This window comes from Camelus dromedarius, chromosome 24 (genome assembly GCF_036321535.1).
Source record: "Camelus dromedarius isolate mCamDro1 chromosome 24, mCamDro1.pat, whole genome shotgun sequence".
In the NCBI taxonomy this organism is placed as follows: Eukaryota; Metazoa; Chordata; class Mammalia; order Artiodactyla; family Camelidae; genus Camelus; species Camelus dromedarius.
This window is the reverse complement of record NC_087459.1, coordinates 2,311,686-2,338,861: the sequence shown is the minus strand read 5'-3', so window position 1 is coordinate 2,338,861 and position 27,176 is coordinate 2,311,686. Positions and strand designations below refer to the sequence as shown.

The 27,176-nt window shown below is 48.8% G+C and overlaps 1 protein-coding gene across 3 annotated transcripts in view; it reads right to left on the bottom strand.

The window, feature by feature from the left end:
- TVP23A (trans-golgi network vesicle protein 23 homolog A) overlaps positions 1 to 25,607 on the bottom strand; it is a 54,505-nt gene extending 28,898 nt beyond the window's left edge. For all 3 annotated transcript variants that reach the window (XM_064478190.1, XM_031433230.2, XM_031433229.2), the window contains exons 1-3: positions 25,470 to 25,607; positions 2,257 to 2,647; positions 1,935 to 2,014 (exon numbers count right to left, since the gene is read on the bottom strand). In XM_064478190.1, the coding sequence (XP_064334260.1) occupies positions 1,935 to 2,014; positions 2,257 to 2,265 (89 nt within the window). In that variant the 5' untranslated portion in view covers positions 2,266 to 2,647; positions 25,470 to 25,607. The remainder of the gene's footprint in view (positions 1 to 1,934; positions 2,015 to 2,256; positions 2,648 to 25,469) is intronic.
- Between the last annotated feature and the right edge of the window lie 1,569 nt (positions 25,608 to 27,176).

The window sequence follows — 27,176 nt, the reverse complement described above, 5'->3', positions numbered from 1 at the left end:
GCTCCCTTCTGCCTCTACAGTCCACCCTCCATCCTGCAATTCTGACCATGTCACTGCCCCATGAAAACCCAGCTCTAGGACTGCACTGTCCAATATGGTAGCCACCTGGGCAATTAAAATTAAAAATATCCAAATCTCTGTCCCTTAGTCACACTAGCCACATATCAAGGGTTCAACAGCCACATGTGGCTGGTGGCTACCACACTGGATAGCACAGATGTAGTACATTCCCACACGTCCTGGAGGACAGCACAGCACCAGAACGTCACTTATAAGCCCTGCTGGGTGTGGCCCAGCCTCTGCTCAGACTACTTCCCAGTAAACCAGTCTCAGCTCCCTAAACTCATGATCTCACCTTTAAGCCTTTACACGTGACACCCCTCCCCGCTTCCCTTAGCTAACTCCTACCCAGCCTTCAGGTATCAGCTTGGAAGCCACTTCCTCCGCCAGCCAGGATAAGCGCCCCAGCTTTTGCCGATCACTGCCTTTAAAGCACTGAATAATAACAGCCATGGGCATCACTACACCACTAGCTTTCAACCGCGGGCAAGTCTGCCTCCCAGGGAACATCTGGCAGTGTCTGCAGGCATTACTAGTGGGGCGCCACTGGCATCTGGTGCGGAGAGGCCAGGGATGCTGCCACGCATCCTACAGGGCACAGAACAGCCCACAGCAAAGAGGTATCTGGCCCAAATTGTCAGCAGTGTCGAGGCTGACCATCCCTGCCCAGACCAAGTAACTCCATGGAAATGGGGCGTGTCCTGTATACTGTGTATCCCCAGCCACCAGCCCAGAGCTGGGCATACAGGAGGTGCTCAGTAACAACTGAATATATAATGAGTTTAGATGTTCTAGAAAATTCTTTCCCGGGATACCTGTTCTCTTACGGTGTTTTTCCCTAAAGCCAGTCATTGGTCATTATGGTAAGCTGAATAATGGCTTCTCAATCAACAGTCATCCCAAGAACCTGTGAATGTTACCAGATACGGCAAAAGGGACTTTGCGGGTACGATTAAGCGAAGGATCTTCAGATGGGAAGATAATACGGGTGGGCCATAAATGCAATCACAAATAATCCTATAAGATGAATGCAGAGGAAGATTTGACACAGAGGAAAATGCAATGTGAAAATGGAACAGAGATATTGGAAGATGCTACAGCTGGCCTCAAGGATGAAGAGCCCTTTGGCCAGCAGAAGCTGGACAAGGCAAGGAACAGATTTTCCCCTAGAACCTCCAAAGGGAGTGTGGTCCAATGCACACCTTGGTTTCAGCCCAATAAAACTGATTTTGGACTTCTGTCCTCCAGAGCTGTGAGAGAATAAGTTTCTGTTGTTTTAAGCCAATACTATGTCTGTCTGGCTGCAGCTGAAACAGGGATAAGAATAAAAATTCAAGCCCTTGTCCACCTCTCCAGCCTCCTGCCAAACCCTCTCCCCTCCCCTGCGACCCTCCAAACGCAAAGGCTTTTCTCTGACCTTCCATCACAGCCTCCAGCCCTTGGACCTACTATTCCCTCTGCTTGGAATGCTTCCTCCAGTCTCCCAAGGCTGACTGCTTGTAATCATTCAGGGCTCAGCTGAAATTCACCTCCTCTGAGAGGCCCTCCCTGGTTGCACTAAGGCAGCCAGCCTCTGCCAATTACTTTCTCTTTCATCACCTTGTTGATTTTATCCTCAACTCTCCTCACGCTAATTGTCTTGTTAACATCTTCGTTTGCCTGTTCAACGTTGTCCCCTCTCCTTGGAGACTACAAGGCTCCAGGAGGGCAGGTCCTTGTCTGATCTGTCCAGGGTGTGTCCCTAGCCCCATGCCTGGCACAGGCCACATACTCAATACATTCTGAAGGAATGACTGAATGAGTGGGTGAATGAATGTGAATAAATTAAGTTGCAGCTTTGGGAGATGCTTGCCTATCGCGCAGTCCCAAAATACCTGATCTTGGCTTTCCGAAAGGCCAGCTCCTCTTCGTTGCCAAAGTCCAGGGACACATCCTCAGTATCGTCCACCAGGGCCTGGGGTACACAAAAGGCAGGTGAAAGATCCCTCTGCGGTGCACAGGCCCTTCCGCCCTAACCCTCTCTGCTAACGGGACGCCTCCCCTTCGGCCTTCTCCACCCTCCGGCCCATTTGGGGTCCTGCGAGGCCCAAGCCCAGGCTCGCACACCTCTCCCCCTCCCCGCTTCTCCCAGCGCTCCCGCAGGCCTCTCTCGTCCTTGCCACCACCCTTCCATCCCCAGCATCCCCGCGGTCCTACCTGCTTCATCCTTCCCAGAGCCCACCTGGAGCCCACACCCCAGCCTCCGGCTCCGCCCCTCCGCCGAAGGGCTGGGATGCCCGGCGGCGGGCAGCGGCAACCGGAGCGATGCGGTCGAAGCCTGAGCCCCTCCAAGCAGCTTCAGCGCAGGACGCCGGTGGGGGCGGGGCGCGCGGGGCCCAGAGCGCAGTCGCGGGCTGGGGAGGTGGGCTCGGCTGCCCCGGCGAGGGCGGGGCTTGGGAGGGTCTCCCGTCCACCGAGCTCCCTGGGGACCAAGCCTAGGCGAGAAAGAGCTGACGCCAATTGGAGGGATGGAGGGCGAAGACAGAACGGCAGCAGGGAGGGGACGATTAGGGCTCAGAGGCGGACTCGGGAACCGTGACCAGTGATCCTGAGGGGAATAGAGCGGGTGGGTCAGTGAATGCGGTGGATGTTCCGTAAACATCAAATAAACGAATGAACGAATGAATGAATGTCAGTGCTGGGCAGCCTCATTCAGGGCTCAGAAAAGGTCAGTGTTTCCTCAGAAGCTCTGAGCTCAAGAATTCCCCAGGGCCCACATTAAACGCAGTCTCCCAGGCCCCACGCTGGAGATTCAGAAGACCTGGAGTGGGACCGCGGATTGTGTTTTAAACCCATGAATCTGCTGCAGCCACGGCTTGACATCTGCACGCATCTGGGTACCAGACACATATTGAGCACAAAACAACTATTCTTAGCGGGAATAGTACTGTTTCTGGATGTAAAGGCCTTTCCAGGTATCTCCCAGGAAAAAAGGCTTGCCACCTGAAAGTTTTTCCCTTCTTCTTTCTGCACTCTCCTCCTCCTGGCCACCCACCCAGGGGCAGAGGGCCGAGAGTCTAGATGCCAAGGCCCCTAGTCCTGGCCTTTGCCCTTCTGCCATGGGCAATAGGGATCTATGCCCCATCGCTGGTGACCCAGAAAAGGGCCAGGGGTCCACAAGATCCTGACACAATTGGTCCACTGCGGGCCCTCACAGGAGTGGCTGCCTGGGGTGTGCCCAGGTGGAGAAAGGGGTAGGGAGCAGAGGACGGACGTACCTAAGCTCTGGGCCCTAGACGGGCCTCCTCCACCCCCACCCCATTCCCTAATCTGATCCCACAAACGGTCTGCCAGGTGTGTGTGGAGGGAGAATATACTTTCTCTTGGGGACAGGATGCCATCTTCAGCAGTCAGGGGATCTGGCCAGGGCCTGAAACACTGCATCTCTAGCAAGCACTCAGGTGATGCTGATTCTGCAGGCCTCTGGACCACTCTTTGAATTGTAAGGATATAAACCACCAAAGCATGGCTTCCTAGAAAAGCCTGTTGGCTCTTCCAGCCCAAAGCTGGCTCCAGGCACAAAAGCATGTCACACTGAGAGGCTGGGGTGCCCTAAGCTCGCCTCTCCTGCTGGGCCCCATCTGCCTGGGACAGATAATATGGGGAGGGGTGGAAAGGGGCCACAGCAGAGGGCAGGTGGAGGTGAGAAGCCGTTACAGAACATTTAGGGACTTTTCCTCTGAGAATCACCAGCTGTTGGTATCTGGTAAGTTGGGGCTCAGAGAGTCCCCATGGGGGTGAGGAGGTAGGAAACCCCCCTTGGAAGCCCCATTTGGGGACAAACTGTCATTCTCAGCCACTGAGCTGGGGATACCTGGAGCATAACCCCAGCTCCCACTGTGTGGAGGTCACACGCCACTCTTCCCTCCTGAGCTGTCCTCAGGGGGCACAAGCTGAGGGTACAGGGGTTGGGGCCACATCTGGGGCCTCTGGCATTCCCTTCCCAGGAGAAAGCACCCTCCGTCTGCACATACCAGGATGGCTCTCTGCAGGGTCTGGAGAGCAGTCTGAGAACCTGAGGAGTCTGCAAAGAATTCATCATTGGCTTTGAAACCAGCTATAGTGGTTTCTCCTGGGGCTGCTGGTTAAATGCAGACTCCAAGACCCCACTCCAGGCCTCTTGAAACTCCAGGGCTAGTCCTGGGAAGTTCCTGGGTCCAGAGACTTTTGGGAAACCCTGACCTTCCCGCCTTACATTGGTGCCACTGAATATGGTCACTGCATCCTCAGCTGGTTGTGGCCTAGGAGGGCCTTGAGGAACAGACCTTTGAGAAGCAGCCCCATCTCTGATCCCTGTAGGGCGGCTTCCAGCCCTGAAGCCAGAACAACTCAAGGGAAGGGGCTCCAGGCTTAAGGCAGCCACTGGCCTCTGGATGGCCCTCAGATGTCAACCTCAGGAGTCAGGCGGCCCTGGCTGGGAACATTGCTCCACCACGCTCAGGCTGGGTAGCCTTGGGCAGGGGACTTCACTTCTCCGGCCTCAGTCTTCACACCTATAAAATGGGACTGCACGTCCCCTCACCTGGCAGGGTTGATATAAGGACTAGAGAAAACATGTGAAATGTTCTCCTCAGAGTAGGGGCTCAAGAAACAGTGGCCCTGGTGAAACTGGCTGCAGTCATCAGAGGGGTCTGGGGTCCAAGGAATCCCTGGGGGCTGGCTGCACACAGGACCTGAGCCTCACGCCAGAGTTCTTCCTTCTGCTCGAGGACACCTGCCTTAATGGGGAGACAGGAGCTGCATATCCAGCCCCGTTAGCAGCTTCCCAAGCACCAACTGTGGGCGCCACTCTGCATGCACCCAGAACGCATGGCAGCCAGGACAGAGGACCATGTATGGCCCTCTCCCCAAGACACGATCCTGGGAGCCCTAGACCAGAAGGCAGAGGCTTGATGTGGACTAATACAGCTGGCCAGGGGAGGCAGGAGGGGTTGGGCTGGCTAGATTGTGCCAGCACCAAATTGCGCTGCCAGATCTAGCAAGTAAAAACAAGAAAGCCTGGTGAAACTGAACTTGAGGTAAGCAGCTTTTTAGTATAAGTATGTCCCATCCACTACTTGGGACAGACTTGAACTAAAAAATGATCAGTTGTTTAGCTCAAATTCAAATTTATCTGGTGTCCTGTATTGCAGCTGACAACCCTATGGCTTCAGGCCAGGCTGCATCCAGGCCCCTGAGGCCCGGGGCTCCCGCACACATGCCCCTGTGCCTCTCACCTTCCTGCTTCCCCACAGAAGCTGCACCCGCTTCACGGGGCTCCTCCCGTCTGACCCAGGGAGAAGGGCCCTGTCCTTCTCCACACCGGCAGCCATGGCAGGTGCCCAGGAAGGCAGAGCAGAGGGCCCAGGGAGGAAGTTGGGTCCCTCCTGTGGGCTGCCCTCGGGGTCCCCATCCACCTTGCCAGGGGCAGGCAGTGCACCAGGTGAGCCCTGGACTTCTTCCCAGAGGGACCTCAGCTGTGCCTGGGCCTCTGTTTCCCCACCTGTGAGATGGGTGAGATTCACTGCCCTGCACACTCCTCAGTTCTCTGCTTGCTCGCCCCTCATCTGCTCTGGGCTGGATTCACTGGTCTAGACACAGGGACACGGTATTTAGTGAGACACAGAAAGTGTTTGCCCTCTGTGGGCCAATGCTCTAGTTGTAGACGGACTAAAACAACCAAGTCAAAAAAGAAGTCACAAGAGCATTTGAAAACTGCAGTAAATACTCCAAACGGAGCTGCCCTATCCAATCTGGGAGCCAGGAGTCACTATGGAGACCTTGAAATAGAGCGAGACCAGATGGAGATATTCTGTCAGTATTCGGGGTTTGAAGTCCTAGTAGGAGAAAAGGATGTAAAATGTCTTCTCATAATTTTTAAATTGCTCACATATTAAAATGATCATGTTTTGGATATATGGGGTTAAAGTACAAATCAACTTGCCCTGTTTCTTTTTACTTTTTTAGGTGTGGCTACTAGAAAATTTAATGTGACGCATGTGGTTCACATTACGTTTCTTTTTTGTTAATTTTTTTTTAATTGAAGTATAGTCAGTTTACAATGTTGTGTCAATTTCTGGTGTGCAGTGCAATGTTTCAGTCAGACATACGTATACATATATTTGTTTTCATATTCTTTTCTATTATAAGTTACTACAAGATATTAAATATAGTTCCCTGTGCTATACGGTAGGACCTTGTTGTTTATCTATTTTATATATAGTAGTTAGTATCTGCACATCTCGGTCTCCCAGCTTATACCTTCCCACCCTCTTCCCCCCTAGTTTGTTTTCTATGTTTGTGAGACTGCCTCTGTTTTGTAAATAAGTTCATTTGTGTCTTTCTTTAGATTCCCCACATAAGTGATACCATATCATGTTATATTTCTATACTAGAGAGTGACTGGGTGGGAATTCAAAAAGGGGACAGGGAAGCCCTTCTGAACTGAGCCTCAATTTCAAGAAGAACGTTTATGCCCAAATTTAAACAGATAAAAACAGCGTAATAAACCCTGATGCACTTGCCCTGCTTCCAAATTCAGCTCACACAGCCTGTCTTTTTGCATCAATACATTCCCTGCTTCCTTCTTCCGTATGATTTTGAAGCAAACCCCAGCATTTTATCATTTCACTCTAATATTTTGATATGTAGCTCTAAAAATGGACTCTTGAAAAAAAGCCACAGGAATTCTACTCCCAGGTATATCCCCAAGAGAACTGAAAATCTTTTCACTAAAAAACCTTGCACAGAAATGTTCATAGCAGCGTCATTCACAACAGCCTAAAGTTAGAAACAGCCCAGATGTCTGTCAGCTGATGAAGGAATGAGCAAAATGCACCATATCCTTACGACGAAAAATCCTCGGCAATAAAAAGGACTGAAATGCCCATACACACTACAACGCGGGTGAACCTTGCAAACATCATGCTCAGTGAAAGAAGCCAGATGCAAAAAGCCGCACGCTGTCTGATTCCATTCATATGAGAAGCCCAGAACAGGCAAATCCATAGAGACGGGAAGTAGATTTGTAGTTGCTGGGAGCCTAGGGAGTGACTGGTAATTAGTACGATGTTGCTTTTGGGGGTGATGAAAATGTTCTGGAATTCGATAGTGGTGAAGACTGCCCAACTTTGGGAATATCCTGAAAATCACTACACATTACACTTTAAAAGGGTGAATTTTATGGTATTTAAATTATATCTCAATTTTTAAAAGCTGCGGTGTCATCATCACGCCTTAAAAAAAGCGACTAGTAATCCTTAGCATCAGTGATCTTATCCCAAACCCCATCAGCATTCATTTCCCAGTGGTCTCATAAATATTTTTATTTCAGAACAGTTAGTTTGAGTCGCATCCCAATGAGGTCGACCCTCTACCCGTGATTAACACACAGCTCAATCTCTCCAAACCGGAAGCTTCCTCTCCCCGGCTCTCCTCCAGCGATGTGTTTGTGGGGGACCCAGGCCCTCTGCCTTTTGCATCTTCCCGTGGTCTGTGTTCTGTTGTCTCCCTGGGGCGGGAGACCTCACATTCGCAGGCGGCCAAGTGGGCCACCCCACTCCAGCCCACCCGCAGGGGCAGCTGACTTACCAAAGAAATATCACGTCAAGGGAGGGGCCGGGACAGAGCCAGGGTGCCAAGTAAGTAGCCAGGGCTGGGCCTTATCTGCAAATGGTTACAGGAATGTTGTCAGAGAGACCAGAGCGTCCCCAACAAACAGAACTTTCCCACGGCCCTCTTAATCTTTCCACTCAGATAACACAGGGCCCTCTCACCCCTCCCACCTCTGCAGCCACAGCTGTATCCTGCCCTGTGCAGAGGTGGGAGCAGGTGACTGGGTCTCTGTCCTCAGCAGAGGCCCCCACCTTCCGCCTCCCATCAGGTGGACCCCAACTCCCACCCTGGCCCATAAGGCTTTGCAGGGCAGAACCAGCTGGCTCGGAGACTCACTCTGCTACTGTATGCCGGCCAGACTGCAGCCATCATCACAACACATCCAGGTCCTTCCTTCCTCAGAGCCTTTGCATGTGCTGTTTCTTCTGCTTCAGTGCTCCCCAGCACTCACACCGATTTTTCACAGGGCTGAAGACGTAAGGCTCCGAGCCACCCTTCCTGACCTCCCCCACAACGTCCCACCCAACCACTGTCTCCACACCTTTGCTCTGTTTGAGTTCTCAACAGACCTTTCAGGTCCCGCCTAACTCTTTTCTTCTGCTGGCCCTGTTTAGTCATTCTTGTTCTCTCTTAACTAGAATCTCAGCTCAGTGAGGGTAGAAACCTCTGTCTAGACTCAGACAGAGAGGAGGTGGATAAGCACGTAAATGAAGGACCCAGGAGTGTGCAGGGCAGTGAATCTCACCCATCTCACAGGTGGGGAAACAGAGGCCCAGGCACAGCTGAGGTCCCTCTGGGAAGAAGTCCAGGGCTCACCTGGTGCACTGCCTGCCCCTGGCAAGGTGGATGGGGACCCCGAGGGCAGCCCACAGGAGGGACCCAACTTCCTCCCTGGGCCCTCTGCTCTGCCTTCCTGGGCACCTGCCATGGCTGCCGGTGTGGAGAAGGACAGGGCCGTTCTCCCTGGGTCAGACGGGAGGAGCCCTGTGAAGCGGGTGCAGCTTCTGTGGGGAAGCAGGAAGGTGAGAGGCACAGGGGCATGTGTGCGGGAGCCCCGGGCCTCAGGGGCCTGGATGCAGCCTGGCCTGAAGCCATAGGGTTGTCAGCTGCAATACAGGACACCAGGTAAATTTGAATTTGAGCTAAACAACTGATCATTTTTTAGTTCAAGTCTGTCCCAAGTAGTGGATGGGACATACTTATACTAAAAAGCTGCTTACCTCAAGTTCAGTTTCACCAGGCTTTCTTATTTTTACTTGCTAGACCTGACAGCGCAACCTGGAGGGGACATGGGACCATTGCCAGGTGCCCAACGGGCAACTCTTAGGGACGAGGGGGAAGGCCAGCCTGAGGGTGAGAAGTGGCTGTTGGCCTGAAAATCACAGGCCCGGGGCTGGCTGCTGCTTTCCCTGTGCCTGATGAGGGGACGCGGGCGGCTCAGGGCCTTTTCCAGCCCCAGGTCTGATCACACACACCCTCCCCGCCACTCACTACTTAACCCTTTGTGCCCGCTGCCCTTGTCCCGCAGGATAAGGAGCAGAACGTTCGTGTGGCTTAGAGCCTGGCATGGTCTGCGACGTACTTATCTGCGGTGTGACTGTTTCCCCAGTGGCAGGGCCCTAATGGCCCGAGCCCCTCCCTGGTAGGGCGCTGTGAGGATTAACAGACGCACCCGTGTGGAGTGCGGGCATGGAGGAACTGCACGCTGCCCGTCCTTCCCGCAGCTGCCACTGTGCGTCCCGGCCGGGTGACCCCTCCTTTCTGTCGTCCCCCCCCCCCTCCACTGAGGTCTCCTTCTCTGAAGCGCCTGACGCTGCCTGTCTGTGCGGGAAGCATGCCCCTTGCTCCGGTCTGCCCTTACTCTGTGGGGGTGGGCTTTGCTAGGCCAGCCAGGCACTCCCCCAAGAGGGGTAGTTCCAGACTACGGGACAAAGAGATAGCCAAGCTTTGATGTGTCCTGCCTGGCCTCCCAAGCACTCTGACATCTCGCCAGGCTGTGGAGGAGTCGGCAAACAGGACTGAGAAAACCTCTTATCACTCAAGGGCTGGGTCAAGGGCAGAAATGTCAGCTGCACAGTAGGGCCTCCTCGGGAAGCTGGGGGTGGGGGGGGTTGTTACCCATCTTGAGCTCTGGCCTCCTCTTGGAGCAGTTGGAGCTTGGCAGGTCCCTCCCAGGGGTCCAGTGCCTGGAAAATCATAATGCTGGTCTCTCCCTCAGCAGCTGTAGGTCTGGTTGGGTCATCCCCTGATAGAGAAGGTGGCCTCCACTGCCATGCACCCAGTGGCCCTGCTGAGTGGGGACCTACTGCCCTTTCCCACTTCATCATGCTCTGGTAACCGTGGCCTGACTCTAAGATTTCCACAAACCCCATCCCCCTTCCTGCCTCAGGGCCTTTGCACCTGCTGTCTCCCCTGCCAAGAGTGCCCTACTCCTCCAGATTTTCTTAGGACTGAAAATGTGAGGTCTCTCTCCAAGAGGCTTTCCCTGACTCCCAGCTTATTTTCCCCAACCGCCCAGGGATCTGGGATCCAGACATGTTTTGTTCTCTTTCTAGCACTTTCCATGATCTCTATGATCTTGTTTTCTTATTAGTTAGACAGCCTTTTTCTCTCCATCCCCCTACTAGGATATTATCTCTGTAAGAGCAGGTGCCCCTTCTATCCAACTAGCACCCGATGGACGTCCGATGCGTTTGGTGAGTAAGGGAGTGAAGAGATGAACAAGTCTGGGGGCTGTGCCAGGCAGCGGACCTCTGCCCATCGTGCAGAAGAGGATGTTTCAGGTCAGGGCAGACAGAAGCCCGGATTCCCCCGCTACCTGCCCCAATATATTCGACCTGGATCAGGTTTTTCTCAGAAACACACACATCACAGACACAGATTGGAATGGGACAGGCAGTGGAGACCTGGTTGGCCCAAGCCCCCATTTGGAGGGTCAGACTTCGTGGAGAAGGAGGCCCTGGGAGATCTGAGGGCCAGCAGTCAGGGAGCCGCCACTTACGGGAAATGCTCTGCTGAGGAAATGCCCTGCAGTTTGTTTGGGTCCAACGCTGGCCCCGGTCCAGACGGGATTAGAAAGTTTGCCACTCTGTCAACCCACGCTCAGTTCCTCCCTGGAGCAGCTGCCGCCTGACAGAGAGCTCTGTAAAAAGGCCAAGGGGCCCCATCCATCCATCCAGCCCCTCCTTCCTACTTACAGAAAAAAATTAGGCAGTTTGTAAAGCATTTTAATGCGTCCTGAGAGGCAGTCAAGTGCGCTGACTAAGAACACAGACCTGCCATCAGCTTGCCTGGTGCTGAGGCTCAGTTCCAGTACTCATCAGCTGGGAGATCGTGGGCAAGTTACTAAACTTCTCAGCCTCAGTTCTCTTGGGTGTGAAATGCAGATAATTGTGGTACCTACTTCCGAAGGCAGGTGGGATGAATGAAAGAGTTAATCTTTTACTACGTGCTCAGAACATTGCTTGCCGCCTTGTTTGCTAAATACATTATGCAGCAAGGTCATGAAGGTCAGTCACAACCACCCTGGGAGGTGAGCAACGTGTACAAGACAGTACCCATTTTATAGGTAGGGAGACTGAGGCTCAGAGAGGGTTTTTAAAGCAGGTGCACAGCTAACACATGGTAGAGCCTCAAGTAGATCTCAGGTCTCCTGCCTCCTGCCCAGAGCTCTTCTCATCATGTAAAGGTGGGGTGTGCAGTCCTGACCAAGCCCTTGACCCTGAGTTGCAAAGCATTGGCCCCAGGGGCCAAATCTGGTCCCCAGACATGTTTGGGTCAGACCCGAGTAGTTTAAAAGAGCAAACAAATGGAGTTCGTGGAATTAACCACCAACATTTAAAAATCAAATGTCACTTTAATTTTTTGGAAACCACATTTCTGGTTTCTCTTGAGAAACTGGAAGCTCGGGTGCTGTTGAGTCTGCATCCCTTGTGGCAGGGGCTGAGCTGTGACTGGGACACTGCCCCCAGCAGCCAGTTTGCTCATTTCTGTCCTCTGTCTGCCCCTGGAAACTTTGCCATCGCTCCTCAAAACCCAGTCTTAGGTAGGACTCCCCAGAAGCCGACCCTGCCCGGTGACAAGGACCTATGTGACCATGAGGTATTAGGCAGTGTCCCTGGGAGGGGAGGCGCGCTGGGAGGGAGGACGGCCATGCAGACATGAGATTTTAGGCAAAGTCCCACAGAAGATGTATTATCTTCCTGGGGCTGAGATAACAAAGGACCACAAATTGAGCAGCTTAAACAACAGAAATGTTTGGTCTCACAGTTCTGGAGGCCAGCAGCCCAAGATCAAGATGTCAACAAGTCCCTGCTCCCTCTGAAGGCGCTAGAGAAGGACCTGTTCTAGCCTCTCTCCCAGCTTCTGGCAGCTCCTAGGCTTGTGACAGTATAACTCCAACCTTCACAAGGGCATGTCTGTGTCCAAATTTCCTTTTTATAAGGACACCAGTCATGTTGGACTGAAGGCACCCCCTACGCCAGATGAAGATAACCTCATCTTAAATAATTACATCAGCTGCAACTTTATTTCCAAATAAGGTCACATTTTGTGATCCTGGGGGTTAGGACTTTAACAGACAAATTTGGGGAGCTGGGGGGACACAATTCAGCGCATCACAGAGGGTGACTTAGAGTCTCCACCCCGGGGAGGGAGTGAAGCATTTATACTCCCTCATGCATCAGCCACTGTTTAAGAGCTGCTCCCAGCAGGAATAGGAATCCCCAGGCGCTTCTGGTTCCGGGCACACACAGGCAAACCAGGATCTGGCAGTGTGAGGGCTGTGTGCCAGCAAAGAGGAGCAGGTGATGCTGTTGGGAGTGAAAGCTCACAGGGAGCTGGTGGGCACGAAGGTGGGGGAGGGATCTGAGGGATGTGGGCACCTGCTGCCCACCATCCACTGGGCGCACTAAAAGCCGCACCTTCAGCCCGCATCTGCCACCCACCTGCTTGGTGTGACTTGGCCTCTCAGTGCCTTCTTTTATCTACACACAGGCCACATGAGCTGGACTGGAGCTGCCGGGGCAGGAGTGGACACACTCCCAGTCTATGTGGACCCTGACGGGGCTGGCACTCAAGGACTGTCAGCAGATGGAGACCTGCAGAGCCCTCATACCTGCCGGCCTCACCTACAGAGAAGCTGAGGAGCCCGGGGAGAAACAAGGGCCCCACCTCTGAAACTACTCCTCCTGGGCACTCAGGGACATTCAAACACAGCTCATGAAATGCAGCATCTGCGCCAGAAATGAGGAGAACTGTGAGGAAATTGGGGTCCTAGACTGGTGATTTTGACTCAGCACTGAAGCTGGGGATCAGGGAGGAGTGATGCTCCAGGAGCAAAGGTGCCCAAATCGGTCCCCACCCCAGCCACCTGGGCACTTAAGTGCTTGTGTTCAGTGTTCCTGGGGGTGCAGGCAGACTGGCCGTGGAGCACTGGCTAGGAGCATCACCTGAAGAAGGAGGCAACAATGCTGCCCAGGAGACGTGCGCAGACGTCTTCCCCAGGAGGGAGCCGGAGACCTGGCTGCCGATGGCAGCCTTGACCTGCGAGAACGTCAAGGTTTGAGCTAGAAGTCCCAGCTTGGCTAGCAACACCACCAGGGACAGCTGTGCCCTCTCCTGTTCCACGGGCGGTGGCAGTAGCGAAATGGCCCTGACCCCACCCTCTGCACTCCTGACTCTAAACCCACTAGCCGCTGAGGGTGGCTGAGGCCGGCGGATGTGCAAGGATGAACCAAAGCTGATGTGCTGGGGCAGGGAAATGAGGGTCCCAGAGTGCTGAATTTGATCCAGTGTGACTGGATACCTGTAGTCACCCTTGGGGTTCTTAGATATATTTAGGGAGGAGAACCACGGACAAGGCTGGACCTGCTAGCAGCCACGAGGCGTCAGGCATATGGGGATTCAGGGCATTAACATGACCACACCTGGACTCCGCTTAGGGAAACCCACGCATCTGCAGCCACACAGCTTTCTCAGAATCCAGTCCAACTTTCTCCGCATTCGGACGTGAACGCTAAGCGAGCATCGTGTTGTCGGTTACAGAGAATAATCTGCCGCAGCGCCTGCCTTCCAGAGCCCTGAACGAGACGACCAGCCTCCCCAGGGCTGGCTGGACGTTGCCAAGATACCTCAGAGACTCAGTCTTCATTTCCCAGACACACTGGGTCTTCCTGACTCCAGGACACAGCATTCTTAATTCACAATTTGAGCTCAGTTCCCTTTTGGAAAAACCCAACCACGCAGCAGAGAGGCTCCACCCTGAGCGTAGAGAAAGGCTCCACCCTGAACTTGGCCACTTCTGCCTGAGGGGCTGCGTCAAGACCACTCCTTCTGCTACTGGCACAACCAGAAGGCCTGGGACTCCTGGGAGGGACTTCTGCTCATGGGACCTCTGATGGAGTCAGCAGATGCTCTTCTGAAGCAGACAAGGCTTGACTTGCTGGCTTCATTTTTCAGATGGAAAGCTGAAGCCCAGAGACAGGAAGGCACTGGCCTGAGGCCACACAGCTATGTGAGACCCTGCATAACTCAGGTTCTCCATTTTGTTCTTGGCACCCTTCCTGCAACCCACCCGAGGTGAGACTGTTGTCAAACAGTAACTGGATCCTGTTAGACTCCTTCTCAAAACTCTCCAAAGGCTTCCCATTGTCCACACAATTGGACCTCAGCTCCAGACTCTGCATGACTCTCCCTGGAGATTTCCCCACCTGGCCTCTGCCGCCGCCCCTCCTCCAGCAACTTCAGCCACACCTCTATCCTGGCTGTTCTTGGAGCCAGCGAGTTTGCTTCTGCCTCGGGGACTTTGGCCTGGCTGTCTCCGGTGGCTGGTGTGTCCTCCACATGCCCCAGCGTGCTCATCACAGCCCGGCACTTTCACATCCTTCAGGTGGCTGCTCAAGTGTCACTTCCTAGAACAGCCGTGGTTGGTGTCTCACCAGGACCTCTTGGCACTCGTGGTTCCCACATTTGCAAACACCTTCCAATCTCTGCTGGGGGCTTCCTCTGTCCTCCAGAAGCTGCTAAGCCCAGCAGTGGGTTGGTAAAGCCTCCAGGAGCCCCCCACACCAATGAGTTTCAGGAATTGGTGTCTAAATGCCCCAGTCGCCCTGCAGGTGGCTGGGCCACCCTAAGGCTGTTCTATGCAGCCTCCCAAAGGTCCCAGCAGGATGGAGTCCCCAGTGTCCACTGCTCAATACCTCCCTTCTCTGTCTCCTGCAATCCCCCTACTTCCTTGCTTTGGAGTCAGCTTCTAGAATGATTCACACCAAGACACGTGCTCAGAGGCCTTCCCTGCCCACTGTGTCTGTAGGAGACTGACTTGTAGCCCCAGAAAAGACATGTCCACGTCCTAACCCCTGGAACCCAAGAACATGACCTTATTTGGAAAAAGGGTCTCTGTGGATGTAATTAAGGGTCTGGAAATAAGATCATCCTGATGCACCCCAATGTTCACAACAGCACTATTTACAACAGCCAAGACGGGTAAGCAACCTAAATGTCCATTGGCAGATGACTGGATAAAGAAGTTATGGTATATTCCAAAAAAGGAAATTACAGGCCAGTATCATTGATGAACATAGACATAAATATTATCAACAAAATGTTAGCAAACAGAATCCAACAACACATAAAAAGGATCATACACCATGATCAAGCTGGATTCATCCCGGGACACAAGGATGGTTCAACATATGCAAATCAATCAACGTGATACACCCCATCAACCAAAGAAAGGACAAACATCACGGATCATCTCAAAAGATGCAGAAAAAGCATTTGATAAAATTCAACACCCATTTATAATTTTAAAAAAAAACCTCTTACCACAGTGAGTACAGAGGGAACATATCTCAACATAATAAAAGCTGTTTTTGACAAACTCACAGCCAACCTAATGCTCCATGGTGAAAAGTTGAAAGCCTTCCTGCTAAAATCTGAAACAAGTCAAAGATGCCCACTCTCACCACTTTTATTCAACATAGTATTCAAAGTCCTAGCCATAGCAATCAGACAAGAAAAAGAAATAAAAGGGGTCCAAATTGGAAGAGAAGAGGTAAAATTGTCTCTATATGCAGATGACATGATACTATATATAGAAAACCCTAAAGGCTCCACACAAAAACTACCAGAGCTGATAAAAGAATTCAGCAAGGTAACAAGGTACAAGGTTAACATACAGAAATCAGCTCATTCCTTTACACTAACAATGAAATATCAGAAAAGGGAAGTAAAGAAACAATTCTTTTTTAAATTGTATCAAAAAAATAAAATAAAATACTGAGGAAGAAACCTGATCAAGGAGGTAAAAGGTGTACACATGGAGAACTATAAAACACTGATTAAGGAAATTAAAGATGATTTAAAGAAATGGAAAGCTAGCCCATGCTCTTGGATTGGAAGAATCAATATTGTTAAAATGGCCATACTTCCCAAAGTAACCTACAGATTTAATGCGATCCCTGTCAAATTACCCAGGATATCTTTCACAGAACTAGAACAAATAATCCTAAAATTTATATGGACTCACAACAGACCCAGAATTGTCAAAGCAATACTTATGAAAAAGAACAAAGCTGGAGGAATAACTCTCCCAGACTCCAGACAATACTACAGAGCTACAGTAATCAAAACAGCGTGGTATTGGCACAAAAACAAGACTTATGGATCAGTAGAACAGAATGGAGAGCCCAGAAATAAACCCACACTCTTATGGTCAATTAATCTTCAACAAAAGAGCCAAGACTATACAACAGAGAAAAGACAGTCCTTCGGCAAGTGGTGTTGGGAAAACTGGACAGCAGCATGTAAATCAGTGAAGTTAGAACACTCCCTCACACCATACACAAAAGTAAACTCAAAATGGCTTAAAGACTTAAATATAAGACAAGACACGATAAACTTCCTAGAAGAAAACATAGGCAAAACATTTTCTGACATAAATCTTAGCAATGTTCTCCTAGGGCAGTCTACGCAGGCAATAGAAATAAAAGCAAAAATAAACAAATGGGACTTAATTAAACTTATAAGCTTTTGCACAGCAAAGGAAACCAGAAACAAAACAAAAAGGTAACCTACGGAACGGGAGAAAATATTTGCAAATGATGTGACTGACAAAGGCTTAATTTCCAGAATATATAAACAGCTCATACAACTTAATAACAACAACAACAAAAACCCAATCCAAACATGAGCAGAAGACCTAAACAAGCATTTCTCCAATGAAGACATACAGATGGCCAATAGGCACATGAAAAAAATGCTCAGTATTGCTAATAATCAGAGAAATGCAAATCAGAACTACAGTGAGGTATCACCTCACACCAGTCAGGATGGCCATCACTCAAAAGTCCGCAAATTAAATACTGTGTAGCACAGGGAACTATATTAAATATCTTGTAGTAACCTATGGTGAAAAAGAATATGAAAACAAATATACGTATGTTCCTATGTGACTAAAGCATTATACTGTAAACCAATAACATTGTAAACTGACTATACTTCAATTAAAAATATATATATATATATATATATATATAAAGTCCACAAATGTAAATGCTGAAGAAGGTGTGGAGAAAAGGGAACCCTCCTACACTGTTGGTGGGAATGTAGTTTGGTGCAGATATTTTGGAAAACAGTATGGCGATTCCTCAAAAAACTAAAAACACACTTACCATACGATCCAGCAATCCCACTCCTGGGTATATATCTGGAGAAAATTCTAACTCGAAAAGATACATGCACCCCAATGTTCATAGCAGCATAATTTACAATAGCCAAGACATGGAAACAACATAATGTCCATTGACAGATGACTAGATACATAAGTTGTGGTATATTTATACAATGGAATACTACTCCGCCATAAGAAGAATAAAATAATGCCATTTGCAGCAACATGGATGGACCTAGAGATCATCATTCCAAGTAAAGTAAGTCAAAGAAAGACAAATATCTTATGATGTCACTTATATGTAGAATCTAAAAATAATGAGACAAAGGAACTTACAAAACAGAAACAGACTCATAGACTTAGAAAACAAACTTATGGTTATCAAAGGGGAAAGAAGGGGAGGGATAAATCAGGAGTTTGGGATTAGCAGATACACATTACTATATATAAAATAGATAAACAACATGATCCTACTATAGAGCACAGGGAGCTATATTCAATAGCTTGTAATAACCTATAACGGAAAATAATATGAAAAAGAATATATATATATAATATATATATATATATAACTGAATCACTATACTGTACACCTGAAACTAACACAACATTGTAAATCAACTATACTTCAATTTAAAAAAAAGCCATCCTGGATTACCCAGGATGGGCCCTAAATCCAGTGACTGGTGTCCTTATAAGAAGAGGAGAGGACACACAGAGAGAGAAGAAGGCCATGTGAAGACACAGACGCAGAGGAGAACACCACGTGGAGATGGAGGCAGAGACTGGAATGATGCATGTACAAGCTGAGGATCACCAAGGATCGACGTGGCCCCCGGAAGTTAGGAGAGAGGCGTGGGACCAGCTCTGCCAACATCTTGATCTCAGAGTTCCGGCCTCCAGAACTGTGAGAGAATCAATTCCTGTTGTTTTAAACCACCCAGTCAGTGGGAATTTGCTACGGGAGCCACAGGAGACGAATGCAGGGCCTCAGGAGCGCTGCACCCCACAGACCCCAATTCACTCAACACATCACTCAATGGAACACCTTCACTGGAAATTATGCAGGTGACCATACCCCCACCAGAACGAAAGCAGGTCCTAACTGTCCTCTTCCCCAAACCCCGTTATCTCCAGCCCCCAGGACAGCACCTAACACAGGACAGGCTGTCTAGACAGAACTGAGGAATGAATGAGCCACTGAACCCCAGTCCAGTGGTCCTTGTCCACTCCTCCTCAGCTCCCACCTGATCTAGAAGACAGATATCCATCCCCAGCTAAACTGGCCTCATTCTCTCCAGGCCCAGAGCTCTCAACCTGCGGCAAGTTAGAATCCCCTGGAGATTTTTTTTTCCCGCAAGACTCATGCCCAAGCCCACCCCTGAGGCTGTATAAATTGGTCTAAGTTGGGTCCCAGGCAGCAGCGTTTTTTGAAAGTTCCTCCAGGTGATGCCAATGGGCAGCCAGGCTTGGGAAGCACTGGTTTAGGTGGGAGGGATGGGGTCCAAACTAGAGTCAGAGTTCTTAGGGTGACCCACCAGCCCAGTTTGCCTAGCCTGGAGGGGTTGGGGGTCCAGGGATGCAGGACTTGCATGCTAAAGCCACGACCATCCCAGCCAACCAGAACGAGCTGGTCTAAGTGTTCCTCCAGCCTCGTGAATGATGTTCCAGCCAGGCAGCCACATACTACCCTGGCCACTTTTAGAGGAAGGAATCCCCACTGTCTAGAGGATAGGCTCATGCTTGCCTGTTCCAGCCACATGGACATCAGAAAAGAGGGGCAGGGCTGCAGCGTGGGTGTGGGGCGGGGCCCAGGGCTCAGGCACCGTGGGTGCTGATGACAGATAGGTAGTCCCCCGTTCCACCAGGGAGGCACGATTCTAACAGAAGGATTTTCCCATGTGGCTTGTGGGTACTGCAGACTCATTGTGAGAGGTTTTTTTTTGGTCAGGCTGGGTTTGTTTCCTCCTCAGTGTCCCTTACTAGGGCCTGGCTCATAGTAGGTACTCAAGAAACAGAGGTTGCATGAATAAAGGTATGTAAGAAATTGATAATGGTGTCAGCTGGGAACAACCAGGCCTTTCCCCACTTCCTTCTGCCCCAGGAGCAGCCCTATGATGGAGGATAAACATCCCAGCTCCCTCACCCTGAGGTGGGACTGAGCCTCGGTTACTCATTGCCTGTTTCAGCTTCCTTTCCTTCCCAGGATCCCTTCCCAAGTAAACTACTTCCACCCATATCCTCACCTCAGAATCCCTTTCTGGGGGGCCTACAGGTTGGGCCCCATTTTGCTTCTGTTTCCTGTGTTCAGGTTACCCGGCCCCAGTTTGTGACCCCAAGTCTTCCTGGGCCTGAGAAGCCAACAGACCAACCCATATTTGCCCAGTGTCTGGGGTCACCTGGTAGGCACCAGTGTAGCCCTGCAGGTGTGCCCAGCCAGTGTTCATTCATTCTGATGGTCTGGTAACCCTTCTAATGCTGATGCCCTACTGAATTATTATGCCAGCCCTATTGAGATGTTATTCCCATCTCATAAAATTCATCCAGTTAAAGTGTACAATTCAGTGGCCTTAGTATATGAACTGAGATGTCCAACCATCACCATGGGCCGCTTTAGGACTTTTCCACTCTGGTCCAAGATACCTTGTACCCCTAATTCACTACTCCCCAAAACCTTCATCCTCCCTGACCCTAGACATCCACTAACCTACTTCCTGTCTCTATGGATTTGTCTATTGGGACATTTCATGTAAATGGAATCGTACAATATGTGGTCCTTTGTGTGGACCACTTTGTGTTCTTTCACTTAGCATGATGCCTTCAAGGTTCATCCACACGTCAGTGCTTTACTCCTTTTTAGGTCTGAATAATATTCCATTGTGTGGCGAGATCACATTTGATTTATCCATTTATCCCTGGATGGATATTTGGGTTGTTTCCACTTTCAGGCTATTACGAATAATGCTGCTATGAACACTCTTGTACAAATTTTCGTGTGGACAGATTTATTTTCAATTCTTTTGGGTGTATATGTAGGAGTGGGAGTGCTGGGTCATGTGGTTTTTCTATATATCTTTTGAGGAACTGCCAGACTGTTACGAATTAAAAAAAATTTTTTTTTCTTGATGGAAGAACATAACGTACATACAGAAAAAGTGCAAAATCATAAGGGTACAACTTAGTGTGTTTTCACGAACAGAGCAGTCCCATGTTACCGGCACCCAGATCAAGGAGCCGGCTGCTTCGAACCCTCCAGTCCCCTCATGGTCCCCTCCTTCAAGGGAACCACTGTTTTGCCATCTAATAGCATAGTTTCCTGTTCCTTTCTGGTTTTAAAATGTTCTCCATCCTGGGGAGGGTTGGTGGCCCATTGTTCCTAACATGCCCCCTTCCAGGGTGGGGACCTGTAGCAGTCCAGGCACTGAGGAATCCTTCCCCCACCCCCAGGTCAGAGTGGGGAGAGCCAGGCAAGCTTCAAGAAGGTAGCAGTTTGCCCCACCTCTCAGGAAACCCTTTTTCTGTTTTCTAACGCCAGAAGAAGGCAGGAAGTTCCGAGGAGGCTGGGTGACCTCAGGCTGGGAACACGCCAGGAGGTAAACCACACTCCCAAATCTGGAGGGAAGGAGGCTATGAGTGGGGCCCACGGGCCTTCCTTCTGCAGCCCCCGTGCCTCCACTGCTGACCGCCCCGCTGGGAGTTTTAGGGGCTTTCCTGAACTTGCAGAACCAGGAGATGTTTCCTTAAGACATTTTCTTGATCTCAGTTTGGCCTCGAGCTCCTACACTCAGCCTGAAACTGAAAGCTGGGCTTGGTCTGGGCTGCTAGTTCTCTTGTCTGGGACTGGGGCACAGGCCAGACAGTAACTTCAGAGCTGTAACACGTGTGGCCTGAGGGCATGGGGGGAGTGGCTTCATTTGTCTGACATCAGTAGTCCCCCCGAGAGCCTGATGTCAGGGGTGAAACGACTGTTGTTAGACTGCAATGAGAGGACCCCAGAGGAAGCAGAGTGTGCCCTTCTGTTGCCCTCCAGATGGACCCTCCTGCCTTCAACATCCTCTCCACTTGCTCTCTGCGCGGGGCGCTGACCCACAAGGACCACATCAGCAGGCAGCCTTCAGAGCTCTCCAGCTTTCATTGGCCACCGGGGGACCCTGACAGGAAACTGGAGGATTGGGGAGACAGCTTGAGATAGTTATTCCCCTGGCTCCTCCATCAAAGGTCAACAAAGCCGGACACTCATTAAACTGACCAGGATGGGTTTATTTAGTGATGCTATTTCAATAGTGAAGAGTCCCCAGCGTGAATAGGACTCAACTTCCCCGAGATACAGAGAAGGCTGGAGACTTTTAAAGGCTGGGTCTCCTAAGGGAAAGGCACTGCATGGTGGGAAGGGGGTTTGTCCATGAGATTAGGTCACCTGGATCTGTTAACTGACACCTGTCTGGAGGAGAAACAAACTTCTGCCACCTTTATGGTAGGAGGCAGTGATGCAGTGTGCACTGAGGTGCCCAAAAAGTTAGGTACTTATCCTCCCACAGGGACTAGGAGAGAGAGTGTTCTTGCCTGAATGTTTGCATTTCAAAGAGAAGACACCCAGTTCCTGAAGGAAATGGTTTGGGTAGTAGATTTACATTGCAAAGGGCATAGAAAGGATTTAGAAACAGCTCTCTAGCAAAAGATCCCAGTGACCCCCTTCAGGCCCCAGATCTTAGGGATGGTCTGCAATGCCCTCTTCAGCATCATCTGGGAGCTTGTTGGAAATGCAGAATCTTAGGCCCCACCCCAGACCCACTGAATTCAAATCTGCATTTAACAGAATCCCTGCGCAATCTGTGTGTGGCTAAATATTACTCTCAACACTCTCCATCAGTGGGTCTCACCTTGGCTACCCATGGAAGCCCAGGTCCCACCCCTGAGAGTGTGATGCAGCCTGGGTATCAGATGTTTTACAAAAACTCCCCAGTGGGATTCTAATGTGCCACCAGAATTGTGAACCACTGGTCTAAGTCAATGTTCAACCTCGGCACTGCTGAAGTTCAAGGCCAGACAATCTTTGTTGTGGGGGTTTGTCCTGTACCCTGTAGGATGCTTGGCAGCATCCCTGGCCTTTATTCACTAGATGCCAGTATCACCACTTCCCCCAGTTGTACTAACCAAAATGTCTACAGAAATGGCCAATATCCCCTGAGGGCAAAGCCATCCCTGATTGAAAACTACCCTTCTAAATTCTCTACTAAACGCCCTCCCAACACACCATCTGGTGGCTTTCCAGCTCGTTCCCTCCCTCCCTTCTCTCTTAGCTCTTCTTGGTTTCTCTGGGGTTTACTTTTTTTTAATTGGCCGGCTCTACAGCAGTGATTCCCCATTTGCATTCCCAAGACCAGCAGCATCAGCATCACGGAGAAACTTGTTAAAAATGCAGATGCTCAGGCCCCACTCGGACTTACTGATCCAGAATGTCTGGGATTAGGGACCAGGAATCTGGGTGGCAACAAGCCCTCCAGGGAATTCTGTGGCACCCTAATGCCCACCAACCCTGTGAAAGAGGTGTCCTCATCTCTGTTTCCACTTCGGGGAGGTGGGAGTGAAGGTGTCTAGGAGAACGAACTGCTCCAGGTCGCACGAATTTGAATCTAGCTCTATGTTTAGCACCCAGAGCTGTTGGAACAAATTCCCACAAAATGGGTGGGTAATAAAAAATTATTGTCTCATAGTTTTGAAGGTCGGAAGTCCAAAATCAAGGTGTCAGCAGGGCCTCACTCCCTCTGAAGGCTCTAGGAGAGAAGCTTTCCTTGCATCTTCTCATTTTTGATGTCTGTCTGCCAGAAATCCTTGGTGTCACTTGGCTTGTGGCAGCATAACTCCAGTCTCTGTCTCCACCTGTATTTGGCCTTCGCCTTTGTCTCTGTGTTTCAGATCTTCCTCATCTTCCTCTGATAGGGCAGTAATCATTAGATTTAGGGCTTACCCCACCTCTGGGCTGAGCTCACCTGCAGATCCTTCATTACATCAACAAAAATCCCATTTCCAAACAAGGTCACATTCACAGGTACCAGGGGTTAGAATTTGGACATACGTTGTTGGAGGACACAATTCAACCCACTACACTCTCCTCTCTCTATTTCTTCCCATCATTCTGTTTTCTATGTTGGACAATAGAGAGGTTGGGGCAGAACACCTGAGCAGGTACATAAGACTGGTGGGTCTCTTTACCCATTCTCCTTCTGGGAAGGTCTCTGTGAACAGGCTTTATCAGTACAGCGTATACTGGAATAGATTTTTTTTTTTTTAAAGGATAGGGGAAGAAATGGAAGAGGAGATAAAAGAGGACAAGAGAAGTCAATGCATTTTTGGAGCATAAAAGCTAATAGAAGGTGATTTTACCTCCACAAAATGGAAATGGACTTGCCAACCAGATCAATCAGGCAAGAAAAGAAATATGTATCCAGATTAGAAAGGAAGAAATAAAATTAGCTCTGTTCACAGATGATATGATCTGATATGAGGAAAACCCTGAAGATTTTGCACTAAAAAATATGTTAGAATTAATAAGTGAATTCAGATAAGTAGCAGGATATAAAACCAACACACAAAAATCAACTGCATTCCCGTATGCTAACAATGAATGACCCAAAAAGGAAATTAAGAACACAATGCCATCCAAAGGAATAAAATGCTTAGGAATTAATTTAAGCAAGGAGCTGAAAGACCTCTACAATCAAAACTTCAAAGCATTGCTGAAGGAAATCAGAGAAGACATCGATAAATAAAAAATGCATCCCATGTTCATGGACTGAGAGACTTAATATTGTTAAGATGTCAATATTACCCAAAGCAATCTACAGAGTCAATGCTATCCCTATCAAAAATCCCAATGGCCTTTCTCTGAGGAAATAGAAAAATCCATCCCAAAATTCATTGGGAATATCAAGGACCCAAAATTGTCAAAACAATCTTGAAAAAGAACAAAGCTGGAGGACCTACATTTCCTGATTTCAAAACTTCCTACAAAGGTACAGTCATCAAAAGTGTGGTACTGGCATAAAGACAAATATATAGATCAGCAGAATAGACCAAAGCACCTAGAAATAAACCGTTTTATGGTCAAATGATTTTTGACAAGGGTTCCAAGACCATTCAATGGGGGAAAGACAGCCTTTTCAACAAATGGTGCTAGAAAAACTGAATATCCACATGCCAGAGAGTGAACTTGGACCCTTACCTAACACCATAGGTAAGAATTAACTTACAATGCATCAGAGACCTAAATGTAAGACCTAAAACTACAAAACTCTTCAAAGAAGACATAGGGCAAACGCTTCACAACATTGGATTTGGCACTGATTTCTTGGATATGATACCAAAGGCACAGGCAACTACAAAAAAAAAAAAAACAACACAAAAAATAGACAAACTGAATTTCAGGAAAGAAATTAAAACTGTGCATCAAAAGACACTAACAACAATTATAAATCAATAAAAAAAAATGTTAAAAAAAAAGACACTAACAACAGAGTAAAAAGCAACCCACAGAATGGGAGAAAATATTTGTAAAGTATAGATCTGATAAAAGATTGATATCCAGATTATACAGAAAATTCTTAAAACTCAACAACAACAAAAAACAAACAAACAACCCAATCCAAGATGGGCAATGAACAGCTATTTCTCCAAAAATACATGTACCAACGGCCAATTAACACATGAAAAGGAGCTCAACATTAGTAACCATTAAGGAAATGAAGATCAAGGGTACAAGAAGATCGCCTTTCACCCATTACGATGGTACCTATTTAAAAAAAACAAAAACTGTTGCCGAGGATACAGGGAAATTGGAACCCTTGTGAATTGTTGGTGGCAATGTAAAATGGTACAGCCACTGTGGAAAACAGTATAGCAGTTCCTCAAAAAAGTTAAAAATAGAACTACCATATGATCCAGCAATTACACTTCTGGTTACATACCCAAAAGAACTGAAAGCAGGGTCTCAGAGAGAGATTTGTACATCCATGGTCATAGCAGTGTATTCACAATTGCGGAAACATGGACGCAACCTGCGTCCATTGATGGATGAGTAAATAATCAAAATGTGGTATATACTTACAGTGGAAGATCATTCAGCCTTAAAGAGGAAGGGAATTCTGACCTGTATGACAACATGGGTGAATCTTGAGGACATGATGCTAAGTGGAATAAGCCAGTCACAAAAAGACACATACTGTATGATTCCACTTACACAAAGTACTTAGAATAGTCAATTTCATAGAGACAGGAAGTATGACAGCGGTTGCAGGAGTTGGGGTAAAGGGGAGAGTAGGGAGTTATTGCTTAATGGGTATAGAGTTTCAGTTTTACAGGGTGAAAAGAGCTCTGAGATGGATGGTGATGAAGGCAGCACAACATTGTGAGACTGTATTTAATACCACTGAACAGTATGATTAAAAATGATTAAGATGATAAAGTTTATCTGTATCTTACCACGATAAAAAAAAAATTGGGAAAAAAAGGAGCTATCTTTTTTTTTTTTAACTTCCTACAAGTAGCCTTTTAGTATATATAATTCAAACACTATCAAGAAAAAAGAGGCAATGTAAATGAGTAAAGCAGTGTCTGGCAATAGGGAATGGTGGGGTCTGTGTCCAGCTGAAAAGGACATTGCCTCTGTATTGGTTTGCTAGGGCTGCCATAATAAAGTACCATAAATGGGTGGCTTGAACAACAAGAATTGATTTTCTCACAATTCCAGGGTTAGAAGTCCGAGATCCAGGTGTCAGCAGGGTTGGTTTCTTCTGAGGGCACTCTCTCCTTGCCTTGTTGAAGGCTGTCTTCTCTCTGTGTCTGCACTCTGTACATGTCTGTGTACATGTCTAATCTCCTCTTCTTACGAGGACACCAGTCACATTGGTTTCAGGCTCACCCCAATCACCTCATCTTAACCTGATTACCTCTTTAAAGACCCTATCTCCAAATCTAGTCACATTCTGAGGTACTGGGGTTAGGACTTCAATATATGAATTTGGGGAGGGTGTTCAATTCAGTACATAACATTCTCCATGCGAATATTCCCTTTCACATTAAAAAAATTCATTTTACACGCCAATTATTTTTGCCTCCTGCCTATTTACAGGCTCTGCTGTAACATGTTTGTTGATTGAAGAACAGTGGGCATTAAATGAGGTTTCTTCCTAGGTGAGGAGAAGCCGGACTTTGCTGGAATGAGGGTGATCTTTGTCTCCTGCACAGTTCAAATTTGGAGAAGCAGATTCATGCATTCATTTGGAAAGAAGAACTATGGCTTTTCCATCTTAGGAGGAAGTTCTGTGAAAAAAACAAAACAATACAAAACTTGCTTTTGAAATACTTTCTCCCCAGATATGTTGGATATTTAGAATTACCACCCCCCGTCCCCAGTGGGGACATGGAGGAACATGAACAAGCCTGGCTTAGGGACAAAGAATTTCCAGGGTTGAGTGAATCTAAGGCAGCAGCACATCCCCACCCACCTTTCTCCATGTCTCTGTAGTTGATCATCACATACGTTTATTGTGACCCACTCTGAAGGTGGCAGCTTCAAATAAACACCAATAGAGCACCTGCTGAATGCAGAACCTTTTGGTGGTAGGGGACAGAGGGGGAAAGAGAAGGTATGCGAGTTTGCAAGGGGCAAATGCTAGACTAGTTCTAATGATGTCTGGTCCGCTTTTTTGCTGTGAGGTCATGAGCAAGTGACTTTGCCTCCCTGAGCCTCAGTCTTCCTGTCCTCAAAATGAGGATGTGCCTTACCCTCCTTGCAGGGTGGCTGGGTGACTTA